This window comes from Bos javanicus, chromosome 3 (genome assembly GCF_032452875.1).
Source record: "Bos javanicus breed banteng chromosome 3, ARS-OSU_banteng_1.0, whole genome shotgun sequence".
NCBI lineage: Eukaryota > Metazoa > Chordata > Mammalia > Artiodactyla > Bovidae > Bos > Bos javanicus.
In genome coordinates this window covers 105,276,989-105,299,846 of record NC_083870.1, presented here as the reverse complement: position 1 = coordinate 105,299,846, position 22,858 = coordinate 105,276,989, and the positions used below count along the sequence as shown (strand labels likewise).

Sequence of the window (22,858 nt, the reverse complement as noted above, 5' to 3'; positions counted from 1 at the left end):
GTGGTTGTCTGAGGAGGGCTTACAAACAGCTGAGAAAGGAAGAGAAGCAAAAGACAAAGGAGAAAGGGAAAGAGAAATCCTTTAGAGTTCAGAGGGTAAAGAATGCAGAGTTGCAGAGAATAGCAAGGAGAGATTAAAAAAAGCCTTCTTAAGTGACCAATGCAAAGAAACAGAAGAAAACAACAGAACGGGAAAGACTAACAATCTCTTTAAGAAAACTGGAGATACCAAGGGAACATTTCAGGCACAATAAAGGACAAAAACAGTAAGGACATAACAGAAGCAGAAGAGGGTAAGAAAAGGTGGCAAGAATACACTGTACAAATTAAGAACTGTACAAAAAAGCTCTTAATGACCCAATGAACCACGATTATGTGGTCACTCACCTACAGCCAGACATCCTGGAGTGTGAGGTCAAGTGGGCCTCAGGAGCATTACTATGAACAATGCTAGTGAAGGTGATGGAATTCCAGCTGAACTATTTCAAATCTTAAAATAAGATGTTGTTAAAGTGTTGCACTCATTATGCCAGCAAATTTGGAAAACTCAGCAGTGACCACAGGACTGGAAAAGGTCAGTTTTCATTTCAATCCCAAAGAAAAGCAATGCCAAAGAATGTTCAAATTACTGTATAATTGTACTCATTGCAAGATTTTGCCTGAGATGTACCAGGTAAGGCTTCAGCAGTATGTGAACTGAAAAATTCCAGATGTTCAAGTTGGATTTAGAGAAGGCAGAGGAACCAGAGATCAGATTGCCAACACATTCAGGATCATAGAAAAAGCAAGGGGCTTCCAGAAAAACATCTGCTTCTGCTTCATTGACTATGCTAAAGACTTCGACTATATAGATCACAACAAACTGTAATATTCTTAAAGAGATGGGAATACCAGATCACCTTACCTGCCTCCTGAGAAACCTGTATGCAGGAAAAGAAGCAACAGTTAGAACCGGACATGGAACAATGAACTGGTTCAAAATTGGGAAAGGAGTATGTCAAGGCTGTATATTGTCACCCTGCTTATTTAACTTATATGCAGAATACATCGTGCAAAATGCCAGGCTAGATGAATCACAAGCTGGAATCAACACTGCCAGGAGAAATATCAATAACCTCAGATCTGCAGATGATACCACTTTAATGGCAGAAAAGTGAGAAGGAACTAAATAGCCTCTTGATGAAGGTGAAAGAGGTGAGTGAAAAAGCTGGTTTAAAACTCAACATTCAAAATACTAAGATCATGGAATCCAGTCCTATCACTTCGTTGCAAACAGACGGGAAAAATGTGGAAATAGTATTGGATTTCATTTTCTTGGGCTCCAAAATCACTGTGTAAGGTGACTGCAGCCACAAAACTAAAAGCTGCTTACTCCTTGGAAGAATAGATATGTCAAACCTAGATAGTGTTTTAAAAAGCAGAGACATCACTTTGCCGACAAAGGACTGTCTAGTCAAAGCTATGGCTTTTCTAGTAGTCATGTATGGATGTCAGAATTGGACCATAAAGAAGGCTGAACACCAAAGAATTGACACTTTCGAACTGTGGTGCTGGAGAAGACCCTTGAGAGTCCCTGGGACTGCAAGGAGATCAAACCAATCAATCCTAAAGGAAATCAGTCCTGAATATTCACTGGAAGGACTGATGCTGAAGCTGAAGCTCCAATACTTTGGCCATCTGATGAGAATAGCTGACTCCCTGGTATAGACTCTGATTTGGGAAAAACTGAGGGCAAGAGGAGAAGCGGATGACAGAGGATGAGATAGTTGGATGGCATCACTGACTCAATGAACATGAGTTTGAGGAAACTCAGGAAGATAGTGATGGAAAGAGAAGCCTGGTGTGCTGCAGTTCTTGGGGTCACAAAGAGTCGGACATGACTGAGTGACTGAACTGAACTAGCCAATGAACAACAAGAACAACACAATTTTTCACTTTCTTCATATTCCAAATATTCCCTCCTTAACCTTCACTCTTAGGGGATGACATTAATTCAGGGTTTATTGAGAATAACAAAAATAAGACATGAGAACCTTCTATATGCCACACATTTCAGGAAGATTCAGACTTAATCTTGCCTAGTGGTATGTCCCCAAAGCATAATATAGTAATTAGCAGGTGTTCAGTCAATAATTGGTGATTTAATGAATCTACTTATTCATCATTCTTTCTGACTTTTCTCCTGCTTCTGTGGATGAAGCGTCTCTGATTTTAAGCAACAGCCCACCCTACATTTTTGCTCCAGACCCTGTTTCCTCTCATCTTCTTAAGGACTTTGCAAGTATTTCCTCTATAACAGATCATTTACATCAGTACTGTTATTGCTTTGTCATCAACTATCAAAACACACACACAAAAAACTAATAATATGCTCTCCCCAACCCTCTCTTAATTCCGCACATATGCTTCCCGCTCTATCTTTCAATTTTTCTACTCTCTTTCATGGGAAAACTTTTTTTAAGAGTTGTCTTAAAGGCAATGAATTATTGCCTCCTCACTTCCTCATATTATGTCCTCATTTTAATAGGCTTTTTTTTCTCTCACCACTCCACTGTGATTACTTCCAAATTCATATTTCCAGCACTGGCCTCTACTTGGAATTCTATACTTACATATACAACTACTTTCAGGCCATCTCTACATGGTTCTCAATCAGTTATTTCAAACTTAGCTAAAACACAACACCGTTTGTCAAGCTGTTCTTTTTGTCCTCCACAAACCAGTAGCTGGCATCTCCATCACCTAGCTCTTCAAGGCAAAATTCTTGAAAGTATCCTTGATCCCTGTATTTCCTCTACATTCACATTAAATCCATCAGTAGGTTCTGTTGGGCCATATCCCAATCCAGTCTAGTTTGAGTCACTATTACCTCTTATCTGGACCATTACAAAGTATGCTAACTTATCTTGCTTCTACTTTTGCCCTACTCCAACTTATTCTCCACAGAAGAGTCAGAAGGAGCATACTGTATCTGAGAAAGCAGATCTATAAGCAAGAGGAAGCCACTGGGAAAGAAGTGGAGGTGAGGGATGGAGGAGATTCGAATATACTAGTTGCCCATGGAACCTTGGCTCTGGAGGCTCATCATACTCTTGTTTTTCATGTGGCTTGGTTGTTCAACCTGCTTAGTAATTAAAAGAATTCTAACTGTTTCAAATGTAGAGGTAGAAGAAAAGGCTTCTGAGAACACACCATGATTTTAGTGTCAAGTGGAAGAGCAAGCTTGACTTAATCTCAGACAAAACAAATCATCCCAACTAAGTAAAAACCAAGGGATAAGATATAATAAACTCGCAAACTATGTTTAATCACATAGAGATTTTTATCTTTAAAGATTTCTGACAAGGTTCTTAGTTTGCACAAAACTAAAATTTTGTTTAGAATCTAAACCCTGAAATTTGCAAGATATTTTTCTACTAAATTCCACTAATACTATTAAAATGTGACTATAACAAATGGCAAGAATGCATTACCTTCCAGAAATGACTATAAATTTTAATGACATTTAAGAAAAAAAAAAAAAGTGTCTAGCACAGTGCCTAACAGAGAACAAATTCATTAAATAATAAGTTTTCATTTCTTTCTTTCTTCTGGCTAAATTGTCATAAAAATATTTCTAGGTATTTAAAAAGCAAAAGTTCCAATCTATACTCACAATCTTGAAAATTGATGCTAACGACAAAAAGACATCATGGTTAAAAGAAAAGGATAACAAGTGACATAATTAAAAATGGGAAATTCCTTAAACTCAGTTCAGTTCAGTCCAGTCGCTCAGTCGTGTCCGACTCTTTGCGACCCCATGAATCGCAGCACGCCAGGCCTCCCTGTCCATCACCAACTCCCGGAGTTCACTCAGACTCATGTCCATCGAGTCAGTGATGCCATCCAGCCATCTCATCCTCCTCTATCCCCTTCTCCTCCTGCCCGCAATCCCTCTCAGCATCAGCCAAATCTCTTAACTACCCTTACCTCCAGGATGGGGTAGAAATATACTTACCACTAGGCTGCATAGTCAGTAGACTACAAACTGGTCAGGGAGTTAAAAGGTTTGGGATTTACCCCTGGATCCACCAATACTTTGCTCTGACCTCTGACAAGTCAGTTTCTCTGTATGTTAATTTCTCCATCTGTAAAATGGGGATGGGAGGAAGGGCACACTTATTACCCTATAAAGGCCTGAGACTTTACTAGTATTAACACATTGGACTACATTACAAGAAAAGCAGGACATTTACATATAATATTTTTGCTTATTCGAATATCTCAGGGTTGGAGAGTACCTTACGGTAAGTACCACAGGTTAAATTTAACTAAGCCTCAGTCTTCACAGAAATAAAAAATATAATATTCGCCAAATTTGGTCCCATGAAAACATCAAATTTCCAACTAATCAAGGTAAACTAGAAAATAAAAAGATACTAAAACTACATTAAGATGGTGTTATAAATTAAATTGTGCTTCCCACCCCAAGTGATGTGTTGAAGTCCTAATCCCCCAATGTGACTTTATTTGCAGATAGGACTTTCACAAGCTTGTTGTTCAGTATCTCAGTTGTGTCTGACTCTGCGACCCCATGGACTGAAGCATGCCAGGCTTCCGTCCTTCACTATCTCCTGAAGTTTGTTAAAATTCATGTCCATTGAGTTGGTGATGCCATCCAACCATCTCATCCTCTGTCATCCTCTTCTCCTCCTGCCTTCAATCTTCTCCAGCATCAGGGTCTTTTCCAGTGAGTCAGTTCTTCGCATCAGGTGCCCAAAGTATTAGAGCTTCAGCCTCAGCATCAGCCCTTTCAATGAATATCCAGGACTGATTTCCTTTAGGATTGACTGGTTTGATCTCCTTGCAATCCAAGGGACCCTCAAGAGTCTTCAGTACCACAGTTCAAAAGCATCAATTCTTCAGCGCTCAGCCTTCTTTATGGTCCAACTCTCACATCCATAAATGGCTACTTGAAAAACCATAGCTTTGACTAGACGGACCTTTGATAGCAAAGCAATGTCTCTGCTTTTTAATACACTAAGTTTGTCACAGATTTTCTTCCAAGGAGCAAGTGTCTTTTAGTTTCATGGATGCAGTCACCAGCCACAGTGATTTTGGAATCCAAGAAAATAAAGCCTGTCGCCGAATCCACTGTTTTCTCCATGTATTTGCCATGAAGCGATGGCACCAAATGCCATGATATTAGTTTTTAGAATGTTGAGTTTTAAGCCAGTCTTCTCATTCTCCTCTTTTACCTTCATGAAGTGGCTCCCTAGTTCCTCTTTACTTTCTATCATTAGGGTGGTATCACCTGCATATCTGAGGTCATTGATATTTCTCCCAGCAATCTTGATTCCAGATTGTGCTTCATCCAACCCCTAATTTTGCCTGATGTACTCTGCATATAAGTTAAATAAGCACAGTGACAATATATAGCCTTGAGGTACTCCTTTCGCAACTTTGAACCAGTTTGTTGTTCCATGTCCAGTTCTAACTTTTCTGCTTCTTGACCTGCAGACAGATTTCTCAGGAGGCAGGCAAGGTGGTCTGGTATTCCCATATCTTTAAGAATTTTCCACAGTTTGTTGTGATCCATACAGTCAAAGGCTTTAGTGCAGTCAATGAAGCAGAAATTTTCTGGAATTCTCTTGCTTTTTCTATGATCCAATTTTGGCAATTTGATCTCTGGTTCCTCTGCCTTTTTTAAACCCAGTTTGAACATCTGGAAGTTCTTGGTTCACATAGTGTTGAAGCCTAGCTTGAAGGATTTTGAGCATTACCTTGCTAGCATGTGAAATGAGCATAACTGTGTGGTAGTCTGAACATTCTTTGGCATTGCCTTTCTTTGGGATTGGAATGAAAACTGACATTTTCTAGTCCTGTGGCCACTGCTGAGTTTTCCAAATTTGCTGGCATACTGAGTGCAGCTCTTTAACAGCATGATCTTTTAAGATTTGAAATAGCTCAGCTGGAATTCCATCACCTTCACTAGCTTTGTTTGTTGTGATGCTTCCTAAGGCCCACTTGACTTCACACTCTAGACTGTCTGGTTCTAGGTGAGTGATCACACCATCATGGTTATTTGTGTCATTAAGATCTTTTTTGTACAGTTCTTCCATGTATTCTTGCCACTTCGTCTTAATATCTTCTGTTTTTGTTAGGTCCATACTTCTTCTGTCCTTTACTGTGCCCATCTTTGCATGAAATGTTCCCTTGGTATCTTTAACTTTCTCAAAGAAATCTCTAGTCTTTCCCATCCTACTGTTTCCTCTCTTTCTATGCATTGCTCATTTAAGAAGGGTGTTTGCTATGACCAGTGCATTCTCTTGGCAAATACTCTGTTAGCCTTTGCGCTGCTGCATTTTGTACTCTAAGGACAAACTTGCCTGTTACTCCTTGACTTCCTACTTTTGCATTCCAGTCCCCTATGATGAAAGGACATCTTTTTTTGGTGTTAGTTCTAGAAGGTCTTGTAGTTCTTCTTGGGCCGTTCAACTTCATCTTCTTTGGCATTATTGGTTGGGACACTGACTTGGATTACTGTGATGCTGAATGGTTTGCCTTGGAAACAACCAAGATTATTCTGTCATTTTTAAGACTGCACCCTGGTACTGCATTTCAGAGTCTTTTGCTGACTATGAGGGCTACTCCATTTTTTCAAAGGGATTCTCGGCCATAGTGGTAGATATACTGGTCATCTGAATTAAATTCGCCCATTCCCATCCATTTTAGTTCACTGATTCCTAAAATGTTGATGTTCACACTTGTCATTTCCTGTTTCACTACTTCCAATTTACCTTGATTCATGGACCTAACATTCCAGGTTCCTATGCAATATTGTTTTCTATAGCATTGGACTTTACTTTCACCACCAGACACATCCACCACTGGGTATCATTTCCTCTTTGGTTCAGCCTCTTCATTCCTTCCAGAGCTGTTTCTCCACTCTTCAATAAAATACTGGACACCTACCGACCTGAGGGGTCCCATCTTTCAGTGTCATATTTTTATGCCTTTTCATACCGTCTATGGGGTCTCAAGGTAAGAACGCTGAGTCGTTTGTCATTTCCGTCTCCAGTGGACCACATTTTGTCAGAGCTCTCCATCATGATCCAACTGTCTTGGGTGGCCCTACATGGCATGGTTTAGAGTTTCATTGAGTTACACAAGGCTGTGATCCATGTAATCATTTTAGTTTGTTTTCTGTGACTGTGTTTCCCATTCTGTCTGCCCTCTGATGGATGAGGATAAGAGGCTGGTGCAAACTTCCTGATGGGAGGGACTGGCTGTGGGGAAAACTGGGTCTTGCTTTGGTGGGCAGGCCATGCTTAGTAAATCTTAATCCAATTTTCTGCTGATGGGTGTGGCTGTGCTCTCTCTCTGCAGTTTGGCCAGAGGCAGCCCAGTCCTAGAGTCTGCAGTCTCTATGGTAGGGTATAGACTTTATGGTAGGAGTAGTGGTGACCTTCTACAAGAGGATTTATACCAGCACACTACGCTCCCAGGACTGCTGCTCTCAGTCCCCCTGACCCCATGTCAGGCCAATGTCCACCCACGTCTCCACCAAAGACTCCCCAAAACTCACAGGACTGGTATCCTGATGAAAAAGAAGAGATACCAGAGACTGATTGGCCTCTCTCTCTCTCAGTCCAACTCTACCCCTTCACCAACACATACAGAGAAAAAGCCCAGGTGAGCACACAGTCAGAAGTTCTTTCTATAAGCTGAGGGAAGCCTCACTGTAAACCAACCCCGCCAGCATCTTGATCTTGGATGTCTAGACTCAGGAACTGTGAGAAATAAGTGTTTGTTGTTTAAACTACCCCACTTGTGGTATTTTGTTACAGCAATCCAAACACACGAATAGACATGGTCATAGGACAAATGAGGCTATAGAAATTCTTTGAGAGTATCTCATATGACACTACTTCATTTTCAAGTTGTCTTAAAGAATCTTCATCCTTCCTTTCACTACAGTTGGATTGGTGGGAAAATAGAGCATAACAAAATAAAAATAACAACAAAAAAACAAACTGGAAGTTAAAATTTTATCCTCTTTTGAATCTCAAGACTGTTTTCTCTTAACAATTTTAGGCAAGTTGTTAACTCCATTGAGTCTGCTTTCTAAAAAAAAAATCAGTAAAATAGGGATGATCATCCCAGTGCTACTTGCTTCACTAGGTTGTGAAGAGCAAATAAAAACTAGGCTTTAAACGTGCATAATAAAGATAATAGGGATTATTAAAGGAAAACATGCTGTTTTCTACCTTTCTCAGGGGGAAAACTCAGATTCTGACTAACATAATGTATGTACTTACAAAAAGGACATAGCATATTAGAACCTCCTGTTACTAGTTAGCCCCTATGGATTCTCATATTCACAACTGAATATCTGCTAAAGTTATTTTTTTTAATTGGAGTATAATAGCTATACAATGTTGCACTGGTTTCTGCTGTACAATGAAGTAAATCAGCTGTTGTTCGGTCGCCCAGTCGTATCAGACTCTGCGACCCCGTGAACTGTGGCACGCCAGGCCTCTCTGTTTGGAACGAGATCAGCTGTATGTACACATGTATCTCCTCTTTCTTGGACTTCCCTCCCGCTTCTCCCATCTCATTCATCTAGATCATCACAGAGCACTGCGTTGAGCTTCCTATGTTACACAACAGGGTCCCACTAGCGATGTATTTTTACACGGTCGTGCCATCCCCCCCACTCCTGTGTCCACACGTCCTTTCTCTACATCTGGCTCTATTCCTCCTCTGCAAATAGGTTCATCTGTACCATTTTTCTAGATTCTACATATATGCATTAATATATGATATCTGTTTTTCTCTTTCTGACTTACTTCACTCTATATGACAACTTTGTCCTTTCTCCCTTTGGCTTCCTCTTACTGTACACTGGGATCTTTAAAAATTATGGTAATGCAGTCTCCACAGGAGAAGTAAAAGTGCCTGTATTTATTTCAAAAGACATTTAATGACACTAGGGCTGGGGAAAGAAGAGTAACTTGAATCCTTAAAATGAATGTATGGAGCCCTGAAATACTTAAGAGGGCAATCTGTGAACATCCTAGAAAATATACCCTCTTTGATTTCTAAGCAAAGAGCACAACAGCACATTCTAGTAGTATCCAAAGTAATGCTGTCCAATAGGACTTTCTGTGATAATGGAAATGTTCTATATCAGTGTCATCCAATGGATAACCACTAGCCACATAGGGCTATTCAGCATTTGAAATATGGCTGGTGTGGCTAAAGAGTTGCATTTTTAATTATATTTAATTCCTCTTAAATTTAAATAGACATATGCAGCCAGTGGCTACCATACTGGGTAGTATAAATCTACAGAATGTAAAGACTCTGGTATTTCAGGATGCCCTTGAGGGGAAGATAATACATAACAGAAAAATCTACAAAGCTATGGAAGCATCTTTTCAAAATGTGATAAAACAATCACAATGGTTCATCCTCTGAAGCAAGGAAAAGTTGAAAACATTCTTTAATATTGAGAAGAAATTCAGTTATAAATTATTACTGTATATTTACAATAGCAATACTGTAATATTATTAATATTGTATAGCTTATAAATAATATTTTTAAGTGTTTACTCTGTATCAGATATTGTGCTAAGTATTTCAATAACATCATCTTGTTGTATCCTCTCTGGTATATTACTTACTCTGGTATCATTACCCCTTTATATTAATGAGGAAATAATATTCAGAGAGGTTGAATAAATTTCTAAAAAGTTACAGTCAGTAGAAAGGTCAGGATCTGAACCTAAACTATGTTTGTAACTACCTTCTCCTCAAAAAACAAAAACAAAAAAGGTAACAAAAAAAAATAAATCTTACGAATGTTTCTGACATAGAGTAGCCCAGCTTGGACAGTCTTTCCATTTTACTATAGTAAAAACTGAAGCACTGGTGCTTATTAGCTTGATCTGGATGCTAAATAATCTGAGACACAGTCTGGGATTTAATGATGTAAAACTAGATTAAATGGAAGATGTTCACAGGTACCATGTTTCAAATACTCACAGAGCTTGGAAAATACAAAACAAGTAATGCAGGTTTATATGCACATACCAGTGAGACAGCAGGGATAGGCAGGAAGGAAAGAAAGGAGCAGGAAAGGAGAGATGTCCCCCTCAGAAATGAAACTGGAAAACAGAAAGATCAAATGTACTTCTGAAAATACATTAAGACAACACAGAACTCCTTTAGCAGTGAAAGCAACCGTGGTTTTAATAAACCAGAAACCTATGCTGAGAAGCAGAGATCAAAACAGGAAAGCTGGAAGCAGAACACCTGTCCCACTATGGTCAGGAGGACAAGCTACAGGGGAGGCGGGAGATGGAAAAGGGGCTGGTCTGGAGTGTGCCATTGATCAGCCACTCCCTCTAATTAGCAAGTACTCCTAGGGCCTCTCAGCTGATTTCTCTGCCTCCAGCTCTCCTTCATTTACCGCTATTTCATTCGGAGATTAAGTGTGAAGAGACAGTATTATTCCTCTGGGATATCTGTCAGAAAAGGGGGGAGGGGAAGCAAGCTAGGCAATCCCTTCCTAGAAGAGCCATAAATTCTGTCTTGTACATGTAGCAGATGTGAACAAAGAAGATGAAACAGATCTCTTCTTGGCAATCATCCCCACCCCCACTCCATCTTTTGCAATTATATATCTGCACGTGCAGACAGAATCCCAGAGAACATCAATATTTCCTTTAACAAGCAAAGCAGCTAGCAACGAATGGCTAATGACAATGCAGAAAAGCCATAACTCCTTTTGTTCTATAGGCAGTCCTAGTAGACTTCAACTATACATAATGTTTACCCTTTCCAGAGCCTTATGGAAGTGTGAGCCAGGGCACAGAAGAAGCTAACGCTTTTTAAAATGCTTCCAACTCATGTTTCTTCAACACTGAAAAAGTTTAGTGATATCAATGGTGCCACATCATACTTTCTGGCAGACATAAACGGACCTGATATATGAAGTAAGTAATGTACAACCATCATCATCATTCTAGTGTGTATTGGGAATGAAGAAGATGACTGTACTGGATGGTCTACTCTAATAGTCAGAATACTCGAGAGGACTCTACCTGAGTTTTATCTTCAAATCTAGGTCCTAGACTCTGAATGAGATAGAGGCACATAATCTCATTTAAAGGAAAACAAGGATAGTGAGGGTTTAAAAAACTGAGGAGATTTACCAAGAGAAGAGAAGACTCAGGGGGAGCAGGAAAGCTTTTTGCAAATATCTGGAGTGTTCTCATGAAGATAAGAGATTTGCTTTGCTTGTTTAATATCTGTGGGTGGAAGCTATGGGCAGATAGGTTTCGGCTCATTACTAGGAAGAACTTTCTGAAAGTTGGAGGTATCCAACAGTGGGATGCACTCTCTGGGAGGTTCAGTTCAGTTGCTCAGTCATGTCAAACTCTTTACGACCCTATGATCTGCAGCACGTCAGGCCTCCCTGTCCATCACCAACTCCCAGAGTCCACCCAAACCCACGTCCATCGAGTCGGTGATGCCATCCAACCATCTCATCCTCTGTCGTCCCCTTCTCCTCCTGTCCTCAATCTTTTCCAGCATCAGGGTCCTTTCAAATGAGTCAGCTCTTCACATCAAGTGGCCAAAGTACTGGAGTTTCAGCTTCAACATCAGTTCTTCCAATGAACACCCAGGACTGACCTCCTTTAGATGGACTGGTTGGATCGCCTTGCAGTCCAAGGGACTCTCAAGAGTCTTCTACAACACCTAGTTCAAAAGCATCAATTCTTCAGTGCTCACCTTTCTTTATAGTGCAACTCTACATTCATACATGACTACTGGAAAAACCATAGCCTTGACTAGACGGACTTTTGTTGGCAAAGTAAAGTCTCTGCTTTTTAATATGCTGTCTAGGTTGGTCATAACTTTCCTTCCACAGAGTAAGCATCTTTTAATTTCATGGCTGCAATCACCATCTGCAGTGATTCTGGAGCCCCAAAAATAAAGTCAGCCACTGTTTCCCCATCTATTTGCCATGAAGTGATGGGACCAGATGCCATGATCTTCGTTTCTGAATGTTGAGCTTTAAGCTAACTTTTTCACTCCTCTTTCACTTTCATCAAGAGGCTCTTTAGTTCTTCTTCACTTTCTGCCATAAGAGTGGTGTCATCTGCATATCTGAGGTTATTGAGATTTCTCCAGCAATCTCGATTCCAGCTTTTGCTTCATCCAGCCCAGCGTTTCTCATGAGGTACTCTGCATATAAGTTAAATAAGCAGGGTGACAATATACAGCCTTGACGTATTCCTTTTCCTATTTGGAACCAGTCTGTTGTTCCATGTCCAGTTCTAACTGTTGCTTCCTGACCTGCATACAAATTTCTCAAGAGGCAGATCAGGTGGTCTGGTATTCCCATCTCTTTCAGAATTTCCCACAGTTTATTGTGATCCACACAGTCAAAGGCTTTGGCATAGTCAATGAAGCAGAAATAGATGTTTTTCTGTAACTCTCTTGCTTTTTCGATGATCCAGCGGATGTTGGCAATTTGATCTCTGGTTCCTCTGCCTTTTCTAAAACCAGCTTGACCATCTGGAAGTTCACGGTTCATATATTGCTGAAACCTGGCTTGGAGAATTTTAAGCATTACTTTACTAGTGTGTGAGATGAGTGCAACTGTGCAGTAGTTTGAGCATTCTTTGGCATTGCCTTTCTTTGGGATTGGAATGAAAATGGACCTTTTACAGTCCTGTGGCCACTGCTGAGTTTTCCAAATTTGCTGGCATATTGAGTGCAGCACTTTCACAGCATCGTCTTTCAGGATTTGAAATAGCTCAACTGGGATTCTATCACCTCCACTAGCTTTGTTCATAGTGATGCTTTCTAAGGTCCACTTGACTTCACATTCCAGGATATCTGGCTCTAGGTGAGTGATCACACCATCATGGTTATCTGTGTCATTAAGATCTTTTTTGTACAGTTCTTCTGTGTATTCGTGCCACCTCTTCTTAATATCTTCTGCTTTTGTTAGGTCCCTACCATTTCTGTCCTTTATTGAGCCCATCTTTGCATGAAATGTTCCCTTGGTATTTCTAATTTTCTTGAAGAGATCTCTTGTTTTTCCCATTCTATTGTTTTCCTCTATTTCTTTGCACTGATCACTGAGGAAGGCTTTCTTATCGCTCCTTGCTATTCTTTGGAACTCTGCATTCAAATGGGTATATCTTTCCTTTTCTCTTTTGCTTTTCGCTTCCCTTCTTTTCACAGCTATTTGTAAGGCCTCCTCAGACAGCCATTTTGCTTTTTTGCATTTCTTTTTCTTGGGGATGGTCTTGATTCCTATTTCCTGTACAATGTCACAAACCTCCATCCATAGTTCATCAGGCACTCTGTCTATTAGATCTAGTCCCTTAAATCTATTTGTCACTTCCACTGTATAGTCATAAGGGATTTGATTTAGGTCATACCTGAATGGTCCAGTGGTTTTCTCCACTTTCTTCAATTTCAGTCTGAATTTGGCAATAAGGAGTTCTTGATCCAAGTCACAGTCAGCTCCCGGTCTTGTTTTTGCTGACTGTATAGACTGTAAAGAACAATACTGCATAGGAACCTGGAATGTTAGGTCCATGAATCAAGGAAAACTGGAAGTGGTCAAACAGGAGATGATGAGAGTGAACATCGACATTCTAGGAATCAGTGAACTAAGATGGACTGGAATGGGTGAATTTAACTCAGATGACCATTATATCTACTACTGTGGCCAAGAATCCCTTAGAAGAAATGAAGTAGCCATCAGAGTCAACAAAAGAGTCTGAAATGCAGTACTTGGATGCAATTTCAAAAACGACAGAATGATCTCTGTTCAGTTCCAAGGCAAACCATTCAGAATCACAGTAATCCAACTCTATGCCCTGACCAGTAACACTGAAGAAGCTGAAGTTGAACGGTTCTATGAAGACCTACAAGACCTTTTAGAACTAACACCCAAAAAAGATGTCCTTTTCATTATAGGGGACTGGAATGCAAAAGTAGGAAGTCAAGAAACACCTGGAGTAACAGGCAAATTTGGCCTTGGAGTACAGAATGAAGCAGGGCAAAGGCTAATAGAGATTTGCCAAGAGAACACACTGGTCATAGCAAACGCACTGGTCATAGCAAACACCCTCTTCCAACAACACAAGAGAAGACTCTACACATGGACATTGCCAGATGGTCGACACAGAAATCAGACTGATTATATTCTTTGCAGCCAGAGCTGGAGAAGCTCTCTGGGAAGGGAAGGTCTGAATTTGCTATCATTGTGGGTATAGAAGTAGAGGTAAGATAACCTCTTGGTGGAAATACTAAATCATAAGAAGAAAGAGGGAGGCTGGACTAGGTAACCTTTAGAGGTCTTGCCCAAATCTGAGAGCCTATAATTTTATGGGAGTATGGACCTCCTGCTTTCATCATTACAACACAGTGCAACTTAAGGTCTTCATAATGGACAATGTACATTATTTGCAATGCCAACTTTCTCTCTGAAAGCTTACAGAAGAGTGACAGAGGGACAGAAGAAATACTAAGATCATTATCATGATCTTACTTCCCTTCTGCATCTTCATCTACCACATACTGGCACTGTGGTGGACACTTTACATAGTTTATCCAGCTAGGTTATTGTGAGACTCAGAGCTGGTAAGACATTGTCTTTGGGTTTTACTTTCCTCATTTGGAAAATGAATGGGTTGAACTTCATTATTCATGAAAGGGGACATCGAAGTTCCTTTTAATTTCCTTCATATCATGAGTCTGGAGGAAAGTAGCAGCAGGGACCTAGATCAATTATTTCCTCCCTATGCACCACGATTTAACCTGGCAGATACTCTGAAATATCTTCCTTCTTTGGAGTAATGAACAATGTGTGCCATCTTCATTTTATACAGTAAACACAGTCCTAAAAGGTTAAGTGTAAATAGAAATTTTAATAAAAAATGAAGTACATTTTGTACACACCAAAATGGTTAGTTAAAAGCAGGCTTTATAAAAAATAAGTGCAATGTTTGCTGCAAAGCAACTTGTTCTATGAGAAGAGCTCACTGGAAAAGAACCTGATGCTGGAAAAGACTGAAGGCAAAAGGGGAAGGTGGTGGCAGAGGATGACAGCATTACCGACTCAATGGACATAAATTTGAGCAAACTCAGGGGTATAGTGGAAGACAGAGCAGCCTGGCATGCAACAGTCCTTGGGGTCACCATGAGTCAGACAAGACTTAGAGACTGAACAACTAGTTCTATAAATTTGGATTTTATGTATTGAATTTTCTGTTATCACTTTGTCTTCCACTTAAGTTACCATGTCAAAGATGCATTGCAGTTTTTCCCTGTCTTTGGGGTGATCAGCCTGTTCGTACAAATACAAAACTATGGGTTTGAAAGCAATATTAAAAGTCATTCAATGCTTTCTCCTTCCTCTGCCTCTAACTCAACCAACCACAGCCAATGTTTGAATTTTCTAACATCTTTACCAACTCTTCGCTTACTCTTCCAGTGATGAAGACCCCACATCTCCCCATGAAGCTCCTTCCATGCTTGGCAGTGGACCTTGGCTTTAGGGATGTGATTCTCTATATTTTTCCCATCTTAACAAGCACGAGGGAATCCCAGAACATCTCCATCAGTAACAACAGTTTCACATATAACCAAGCTTTCAATAGAGGTTCTCGAGAGAGAGCAAGATGGTGATAGGAGGGAAACTTTCTCTTTTCATTTGGCATACTTCTGTTGGTAATTTTTTTTTTACACTTACTATGTATTCCTTTAATACATATATGCATGTATTTTTAAAAAGTGGTCCAGGGGGTAAATCTTATTCACACTAAGGATAGGGGGATGGAGGGGAATACGTCCCCCTAGAGGAACAACAGAATGAGAGGGAATAGTGTGTTATGATTTGACACCTCCATCAGCTGTAATATTCTTGGATATAGAATGGGCATTGAACTGACTGTAATATAGTTAGTATAGGAGGTTGAAGGACCCCTACTTCCTTGGAAATCATGGCTAATCTCTTTCTCAACTGAGTAAGCCAGCTCTTCAGGCATTTAAAAATAGCTTTCATGTGTACAAGGAAAGTGAACTACTTCCTGGTCTCATCAAGGTTAAATTCAATGACTAACTGTAACATGTCTCACTGTGTGATGTATCTGCCTCTTTTTCCCTGTCATTCTGCCTAATTCATAGTACACTCTTCTGATTGGACCATCTGCCTTCTAACATTATTCTTCTGTAGTCTGTTCGTTTGCTCTTTATCATGACAGGGTGGCACCATTTTCCCAATTACTCAGTGTGCTGTGTGTGCTCAGTTGCTTCAGTGGTGCCCAACAATTTGTGACCTGTGGACTGCAGCCCACCAGGCTCCCCTGTCCATGGGATTCTCCAGCCAAGAATATCGGAGTGGGTTACCATGCCCTTCTCCAGGGGATCTTTCTGGCCCAGGGATTGAACCCATATCTCTGGGGTCTCCTGCATTGCAGGCAGGTTCTTTACCCACCTTAAAGTGAAAAATGAAAATTACTCAGTCGTGTCCAGCTCTTTGCAACTCCATGGACTATATATACAGTCCATGGAATTCTCCAGGCCAGATTACTGGAGTGGGTGGGTAGCTTTTCCCTGCTCCAGGGGATTTTTCCAACCCAGAAATTGAACCAGGGTCTCCTGCACTGCAGGCAGATTCATAACCAACTGAGCTATCAGGGAAGCCCCTGAACCACCTGGGAAGCTCCAATTACTCAGACTTTTTACCTTATTCCAAGCTTCTGGATGTTTTTACCAAATATCCCCAGTTTCCCCTATTCTGTTATGAAGACCCTGCCGCCGGATTGTCTGGGTTCAGATTTGGTTCTATCATTTACTAGTTGTATAACTGTAGCTAAGTAACTTAACCCCCTGTGCCTCAGTCTCCTCATTGGCAAAATAAAAACAGCCCCAGCAGCAATTAACTTATACAGTTGCAGGGAAAATAACTAGGATACATATAAAGCACATAGGACAGTATCTGGCACACAGTGGACACAATGTTAATTTGTATTATTGCTTCCTTCTCCTTCATCATCATAAGGTGAAAAGACAACCCTCAGAATAGGAGAAAACAACAGCAAATGAAACAACTGACAAAAGATTAATTTCCAAAATATACAAGCAGCTCATACAACTCAATACCAGAAAAGCAAACAACCCAATCAAAAAGTGGGAAAAAGACCTAAATAGACACTTTTCCAAATAAGACATACAGATAGCTAACAAACACATGAAAAGATACTCAACATCACTAATTATTAGAGAAATGCAAATCAAAACTATAGTGAGATATCACCTCATACCAGTCAGAATGGCCCATCATTAAAAGTCTACAAACAATAAATGCTGGGGAGGGTGTGGAGAAAAGGGAATGCTTTTACACTGTTGGTGGGAATGTAAATTGATACAATCCCTATGGAAGATGGTACAGAGATTCCTTAAAAAACTAGGAATAAAACCACCATATGACCCAGCAATCCCACTCCTAGGCATATACTCTGAGGAAACCAAAATTGAAAAAGACACATGTATCCCATTGTTCATTGCAGCGCTATTTACAATAGCTACAACATGGAAGCAACCTAGATGTCCATCGACAGATGAATGGATAAAGAAGTTGTGGTACATATACACAATGGAGTATTACTCAGCCATAAAAAAGAACACCTTTGAGTCAGTTCTAATGAGGTGGATGAACCTAGAACCTATTATACAGAGTGAAGTGAGTCAGAAAGAGAAAGATAAATACCGTATTCTAATGCATATATATATATATATATATATATATATATATATGGAGAAGGCAATGGCACCCCACTCCAGTACTCTTGCCTGGAAAATCCCATGGACAGAGGAGCCTGGTAGGTGGCAGTCCATGGGGTCACACAGAGTCTGACACGACTGAGCAACTTCACTTTCACTTTTCACTTTCATGCATTGGAGAAGGAAATGGCAACCCACTCCAGTGTTCTTGCCTGGAGAATCTCAGGGACGGGGAAGCCTGGTGGGCTGCTATCTATGGGGTCGCACAGAGTCGGACACGACTGAAGTGACTTAACAATGCATATATATGGAATCTACAAAAATAGTACTGAAGAATTTATTTACAGGGCAGCAATGAAGAAACAGAAATAGAGAATAGACTCATGGACATGGGGAGAGGGGAGGGGAGGCTGAGATGTAGGAAAAGAGTAACATGGAAACTTACCTTACCATATGTAAAACAGACAGACAAAGGAATATGCTGTATGGCTCAGGAAACTCAAACAGGGGCTCTGTATCAACCTAGAGGGGTGGGATGGGGAGGGAGATGGGAGGGAGGTTCAAAAGGGAGGGGATATATGTACACCTATGACTGACTGATCTTGAGATTTGACAGAAAACAACAAAATTCTGTAAAGCAATTATCCTTCAACTACAAAATAAATTTTAAAAAAAGGCAAGCTAAGATCATGGCATCTGGTCCCACCACTTCATGGCAAATAGATGAGGAAACAATGGAAAAAGTTCAGTCCAGTCGCTCAGTAGTGTCCGATTCTTTGCAACCCCATGAAAAATAAAGTCAGCCACTGTTTCCACTGTTTCCCCATCAATTTCCCATGGAAATAGTGAGAGACTTTATTTTCTGGGGCTCCAAAATCAGTGCAGATGATGACTGCAGCCATGAAATTAAAAGACACTTGCTCCTTGGAGGAAAAGCTATGACCAACCTAGACAGCATGTTAAGAAGCAGAGACATTACTTTGCCAACAAACGTCCATCTAGTAAAGTTATGGTTTTTTCAGTAGTCATGCATGGATGTGAGAGCTGTGACTATAAAGAAAGCTGAGCACCAAGGAATTGATGCTTTTGAACTGTGGTGTTGGAGAAGACTTGAGAGTTCCTCGGACTGCAAGGAGATCCAACCAGTCCATCCTAAAGGAAATCAGTCCTGAATATTTATTGGAAGAACTGATGCTGAAGCTGAAACTCCAATACTTTGGCCACCTGATGGGAAGAACTGACTGATTGGAAAATACCCTGACGCTGGAAAAGATTGAAGGCAGGAGGAGAAGGGGATGTCAGAGGATGAGATGGTTGGATGGCATCACTGACTCAATGGACATGAGTTTGAGCAAGCTCTGGGAGTTCGTGATGGACAGGGAGGCCAGGCATGCTGCAGTCCATGGGGTTGCAGAGTCAGACACAACTGAGAGACTGAACTGAACTATGTGTTAATATACAATATTTGTCTCTTTATGACAGAATTCACTCTGTATAATAAATGGGCTCTAGGTTCATCCACCTCATTAGAACTAACTCAAATGTGTTCCTTTTATGGCCGAGTAATATTCCTCTGTGTATATATACCACTGCTTTTTTGTCCATTCAACTGTCGATGGACATCTAGGTTACTTCCATGTCTTCAGTTCAGTTCAGTTCAGTTGCTCAGTAGTGTCCGACTCTTTGTGACCCCATGAATCGCAGCACGCCAGGCCTCCCTGTCCATCACCAACTCCCGGAGTTCACTCAGACTCACGTCCATTGAGTCAGTGATGCCATCCAGCCATCTCATCCTCTGTCGTCCCCTTCTCCTCCTGCCCCCAATCCCTCCCAGCATCAGAGTCTTTTCCAATGAGTCAACTCTTTGCATGAGGTGGCCAAAGGACTGCAGTTTCAGCTTTAGCATCATTCCTTCCAAAGAAATCTCAGGGCTGATCTCCTTCAGAATGGACTGGTTGGATCTCCTTGCAGTCCAAGGGACTCTCAAAGAGTCTTCTCCAACACCACAGTTCAAAAGCATCAATTCTTCGGCGCTCAGCCTTCTTCACAGTCAACTCTCACATCCATACACGACCACAGGAAAAACCATAGCCTTGACTAGACGAACCTTTGTTGGCAAAGTAATGTCTCTGCTTTTGAATATGCTATCTAGGTTGGTCATAACTTTCCTTCCAAGGAGTAAGCGTCTTTTAATTTCATGGCTGCAGTCACCATCTGTAGTGATTTTGGAGCCCAGAAAAATAAAGTCTGACACTGTTTCCACTGTTTCCCCATCTATTTCCCATGAAGTGATGGGATCGGATTGTAAATAGTGCTTCAATGAACATTGGGGTAAATGTGTCTTTTTTGATTATGGTTTCCTCAAGATATACGCTCAGTAGTAGGATCGTTGGGTCACATCATAGTTTTATTTCTAGTTTTTTAAGGAATCTCCATACTGTTTTCCATAGTGGCTATGTCAATTTGCATTTCCACCAACAGTGCAAGAGGGTTCCCTTTTCTCCACATTCTCTTCAGCATTCATTGTTTGTAGATTTTTTTGATGATGGCCATTCAGATTGATGTGAGGTGATACCTCATTGCAGTTTTGATTTGCATTTCTCTAATTATGAGTGATGTTGAGCATTTTTTCTTCCATTTATTAGCCATCTTTATGTCTTCTTTGGAGAAATGTCTGTTCAAATCTTCTGCCCACATTTTGATTGCATTGTTTGTTTTTCTGGTATTGAGCTGAATGAGTTGCTTGTATATTTTGGAGATGCATCCTTTATCAGCTGTTTCATCTGTAAGTTTTTTTATCCCTTTCTGGGTTGTTTGATCTTGTTTATTGTTTCCTTTGCTGTACAAAAGCTTTTAAGTTTAATTAGGTGCCATTTACTTATTTTTGCTTTTATTTCCATTACTGTAGGAGGTGGGTCATAGAGGATCTTGCTGTGATTTATGTGAAAGAGTGTACTGCCTATGTTTTCCTCTAAGAACTTTATAGTTTCTGGCCTTATATTTAAGTCTTTAATCTATTTTGAGTTTATTTTTGTGCATGGTATTAGAAAGTGTTCTACTTTTATTCTTTTGCACGTAGCTGTCCAGTTTTCCCAGCACCATCTATTTTTTTTAGGTTTTCTTAAAGTTAATTTAATTGGATGATAATTAATACAATATTGTGATGGCTTTTGCCATACATCTACATGAATCAGCCAGAGGTGCACATGTAGCACCCCATCCTGAACCCCTCAACTACCTCCCTCCCCACCCCATGGCTCTCTGGGTTTTCCCAGAGCATCGGTTTTGTGCCCTGCTTCATGCATCACACTTGCACTGGTCATCTATTTTACATATGGTAATACACATATTTCAATGCTATTCTCACCTTCTCCCACAAGGTCCTTAAGTCTGTTCTTTACATCTGTGTCTCTTTTGCTGCCCTGCATATAGGATCATCATTTCTGTCTTTCTAAATTCCATATATATGCGTTAATATACAGTATTGCTGTTTCCCTTTCTGACTTACTTCACTCTGTATTATAGGCTCCAGTTTTTTCTATCTCATTAGAAATAACTCAAATGCATTCATTTTTATAGCTGAGTAATATTCCATTGTGTATATGTACTACAACCTCCTTATCCATTCATCTGTTGATGGACATCTAGGTTGCTTCCAGTCCTATCTATTGTAAACAGTGCTGCAATGAACATTGGGGTACACGTGTCTCTTTCAGTCCTGGTTTCCTCAGTGTGCATGCCCAGCAGTGGGATTTCTGGGTCATATGGCAGTTCTACTTCCAGTTTTTTAAAGGAATCGCTACACTGTTCTCCATATTGGCCCAGAACGACTTATTGAAGAGGCTGTCTTTTCTCCATTGTATATTCTTACCTCCTTTGTCAAAGATAAGGTGCCCTTAGGTGTGTAGGTTTATCTCTGGGCTTTGTATCTTACTTCATTGTTCTATATTTCTGTTTTTAGGCCAGTACCATACTGTCTTTGTGACTGTAGTTTTGTAGTATAGTCTGAAATCAGGAAGGTTGATTCCTTTACCTCCATTTTTCCTTCTCAAGACTGCTTTGGCTATTCGGGGCCTTTTACGTTTCCATACAAATTGTGAAATTCTTTGTTCTAGATCTGTGAAAAACATCACTGGTAGTTTGATAGAGATTGCACTGAATTTGTAGATTGCTTTCGGTAGTATAGTCATTTTCACAATATTGATTCTTCTAATCCAAGAACATGAAATACCTCTCCATCTGTTTGGGTCATCTTTGATTTCTTTCATCATGTCTTCTATGTTTTCTGTCTTCTAGTTTTCTGCATACAGGTCTTTTGTCTCTTTGGGTAGGTTTATTCCTAGGTATTTTATTCGTTTTGTTGCAACAATGAATGGGATTGTTTCCTTAACTTTTCTGATTTTTCATTGTTAGTGTATAGGAATGCAAAGGATTTCTGTGTATTAATTTTACATCCTGCAACTTTACAATATTCACTGATTAATAATTTTCTGGTGGAATCTTTGCAGTTTTCTATGTATAGTATCATGTCATCTGCAAATAGTAAAGAGTTTTACTTCTTCATTTTCAATCTGGATTTCTTTTATCTCCTTTTGTTCTCTGATTGCCATGAATAGGACTTCCAAAACTATGTTGAATAAAAGTGGTAAAAGTGGGCACCCTTGTCTTGTTCCTGAACTTAGAAGAAATGCTTTCAGATTTTCACCAATGAGAATAATGTTTGCTTTGGTTTTATTCTATTAGGCCTTTATTATGTTGAAGCAGGTTTCTTCTATGTCTACTTTCTGGAGAATTTTTATCATAAATGGGTGTTGAATTTTGTCAAAAGCTTTCTATGCATCTATTGAGATGATCAGATGATTTTTATCCTTCAGTTTGTTGATATGGTGTATCACATTGATTACTTTGTGTATACTGACACATCTTTGCATCCCTGGGATAAATCCCATTTGATCATGGTGTATGATCTTTTTAATGTGTTGTTGGATTGTGCTTGCTAAAATTTTGAATTTTTTGCGTCTATATTCATCAGTGATACTTGCCTGTAATTTTCCTTTTTG

At 40.0% G+C, this 22,858-nt stretch overlaps 1 protein-coding gene across 6 annotated transcripts in view; it reads right to left on the bottom strand.

The window, feature by feature from the left end:
- Positions 1–22,858, bottom strand: part of SCMH1 (Scm polycomb group protein homolog 1) — a 224,371-nt gene that overhangs the window by 138,528 nt on the left and 62,985 nt on the right. For 2 of the 6 annotated variants that reach the window (XM_061412324.1, XM_061412323.1), the window contains exon 2: positions 3,997–4,126. The exons of the other annotated variants lie outside the window; for them this stretch is intronic. In XM_061412324.1, coding sequence (XP_061268308.1) covers positions 3,997–4,009 — 13 coding nt within the window. In that variant the 5' untranslated portion in view covers positions 4,010–4,126. The remainder of the gene's footprint in view (positions 1–3,996; positions 4,127–22,858) is intronic. 6 annotated transcript variants of the gene reach the window in all.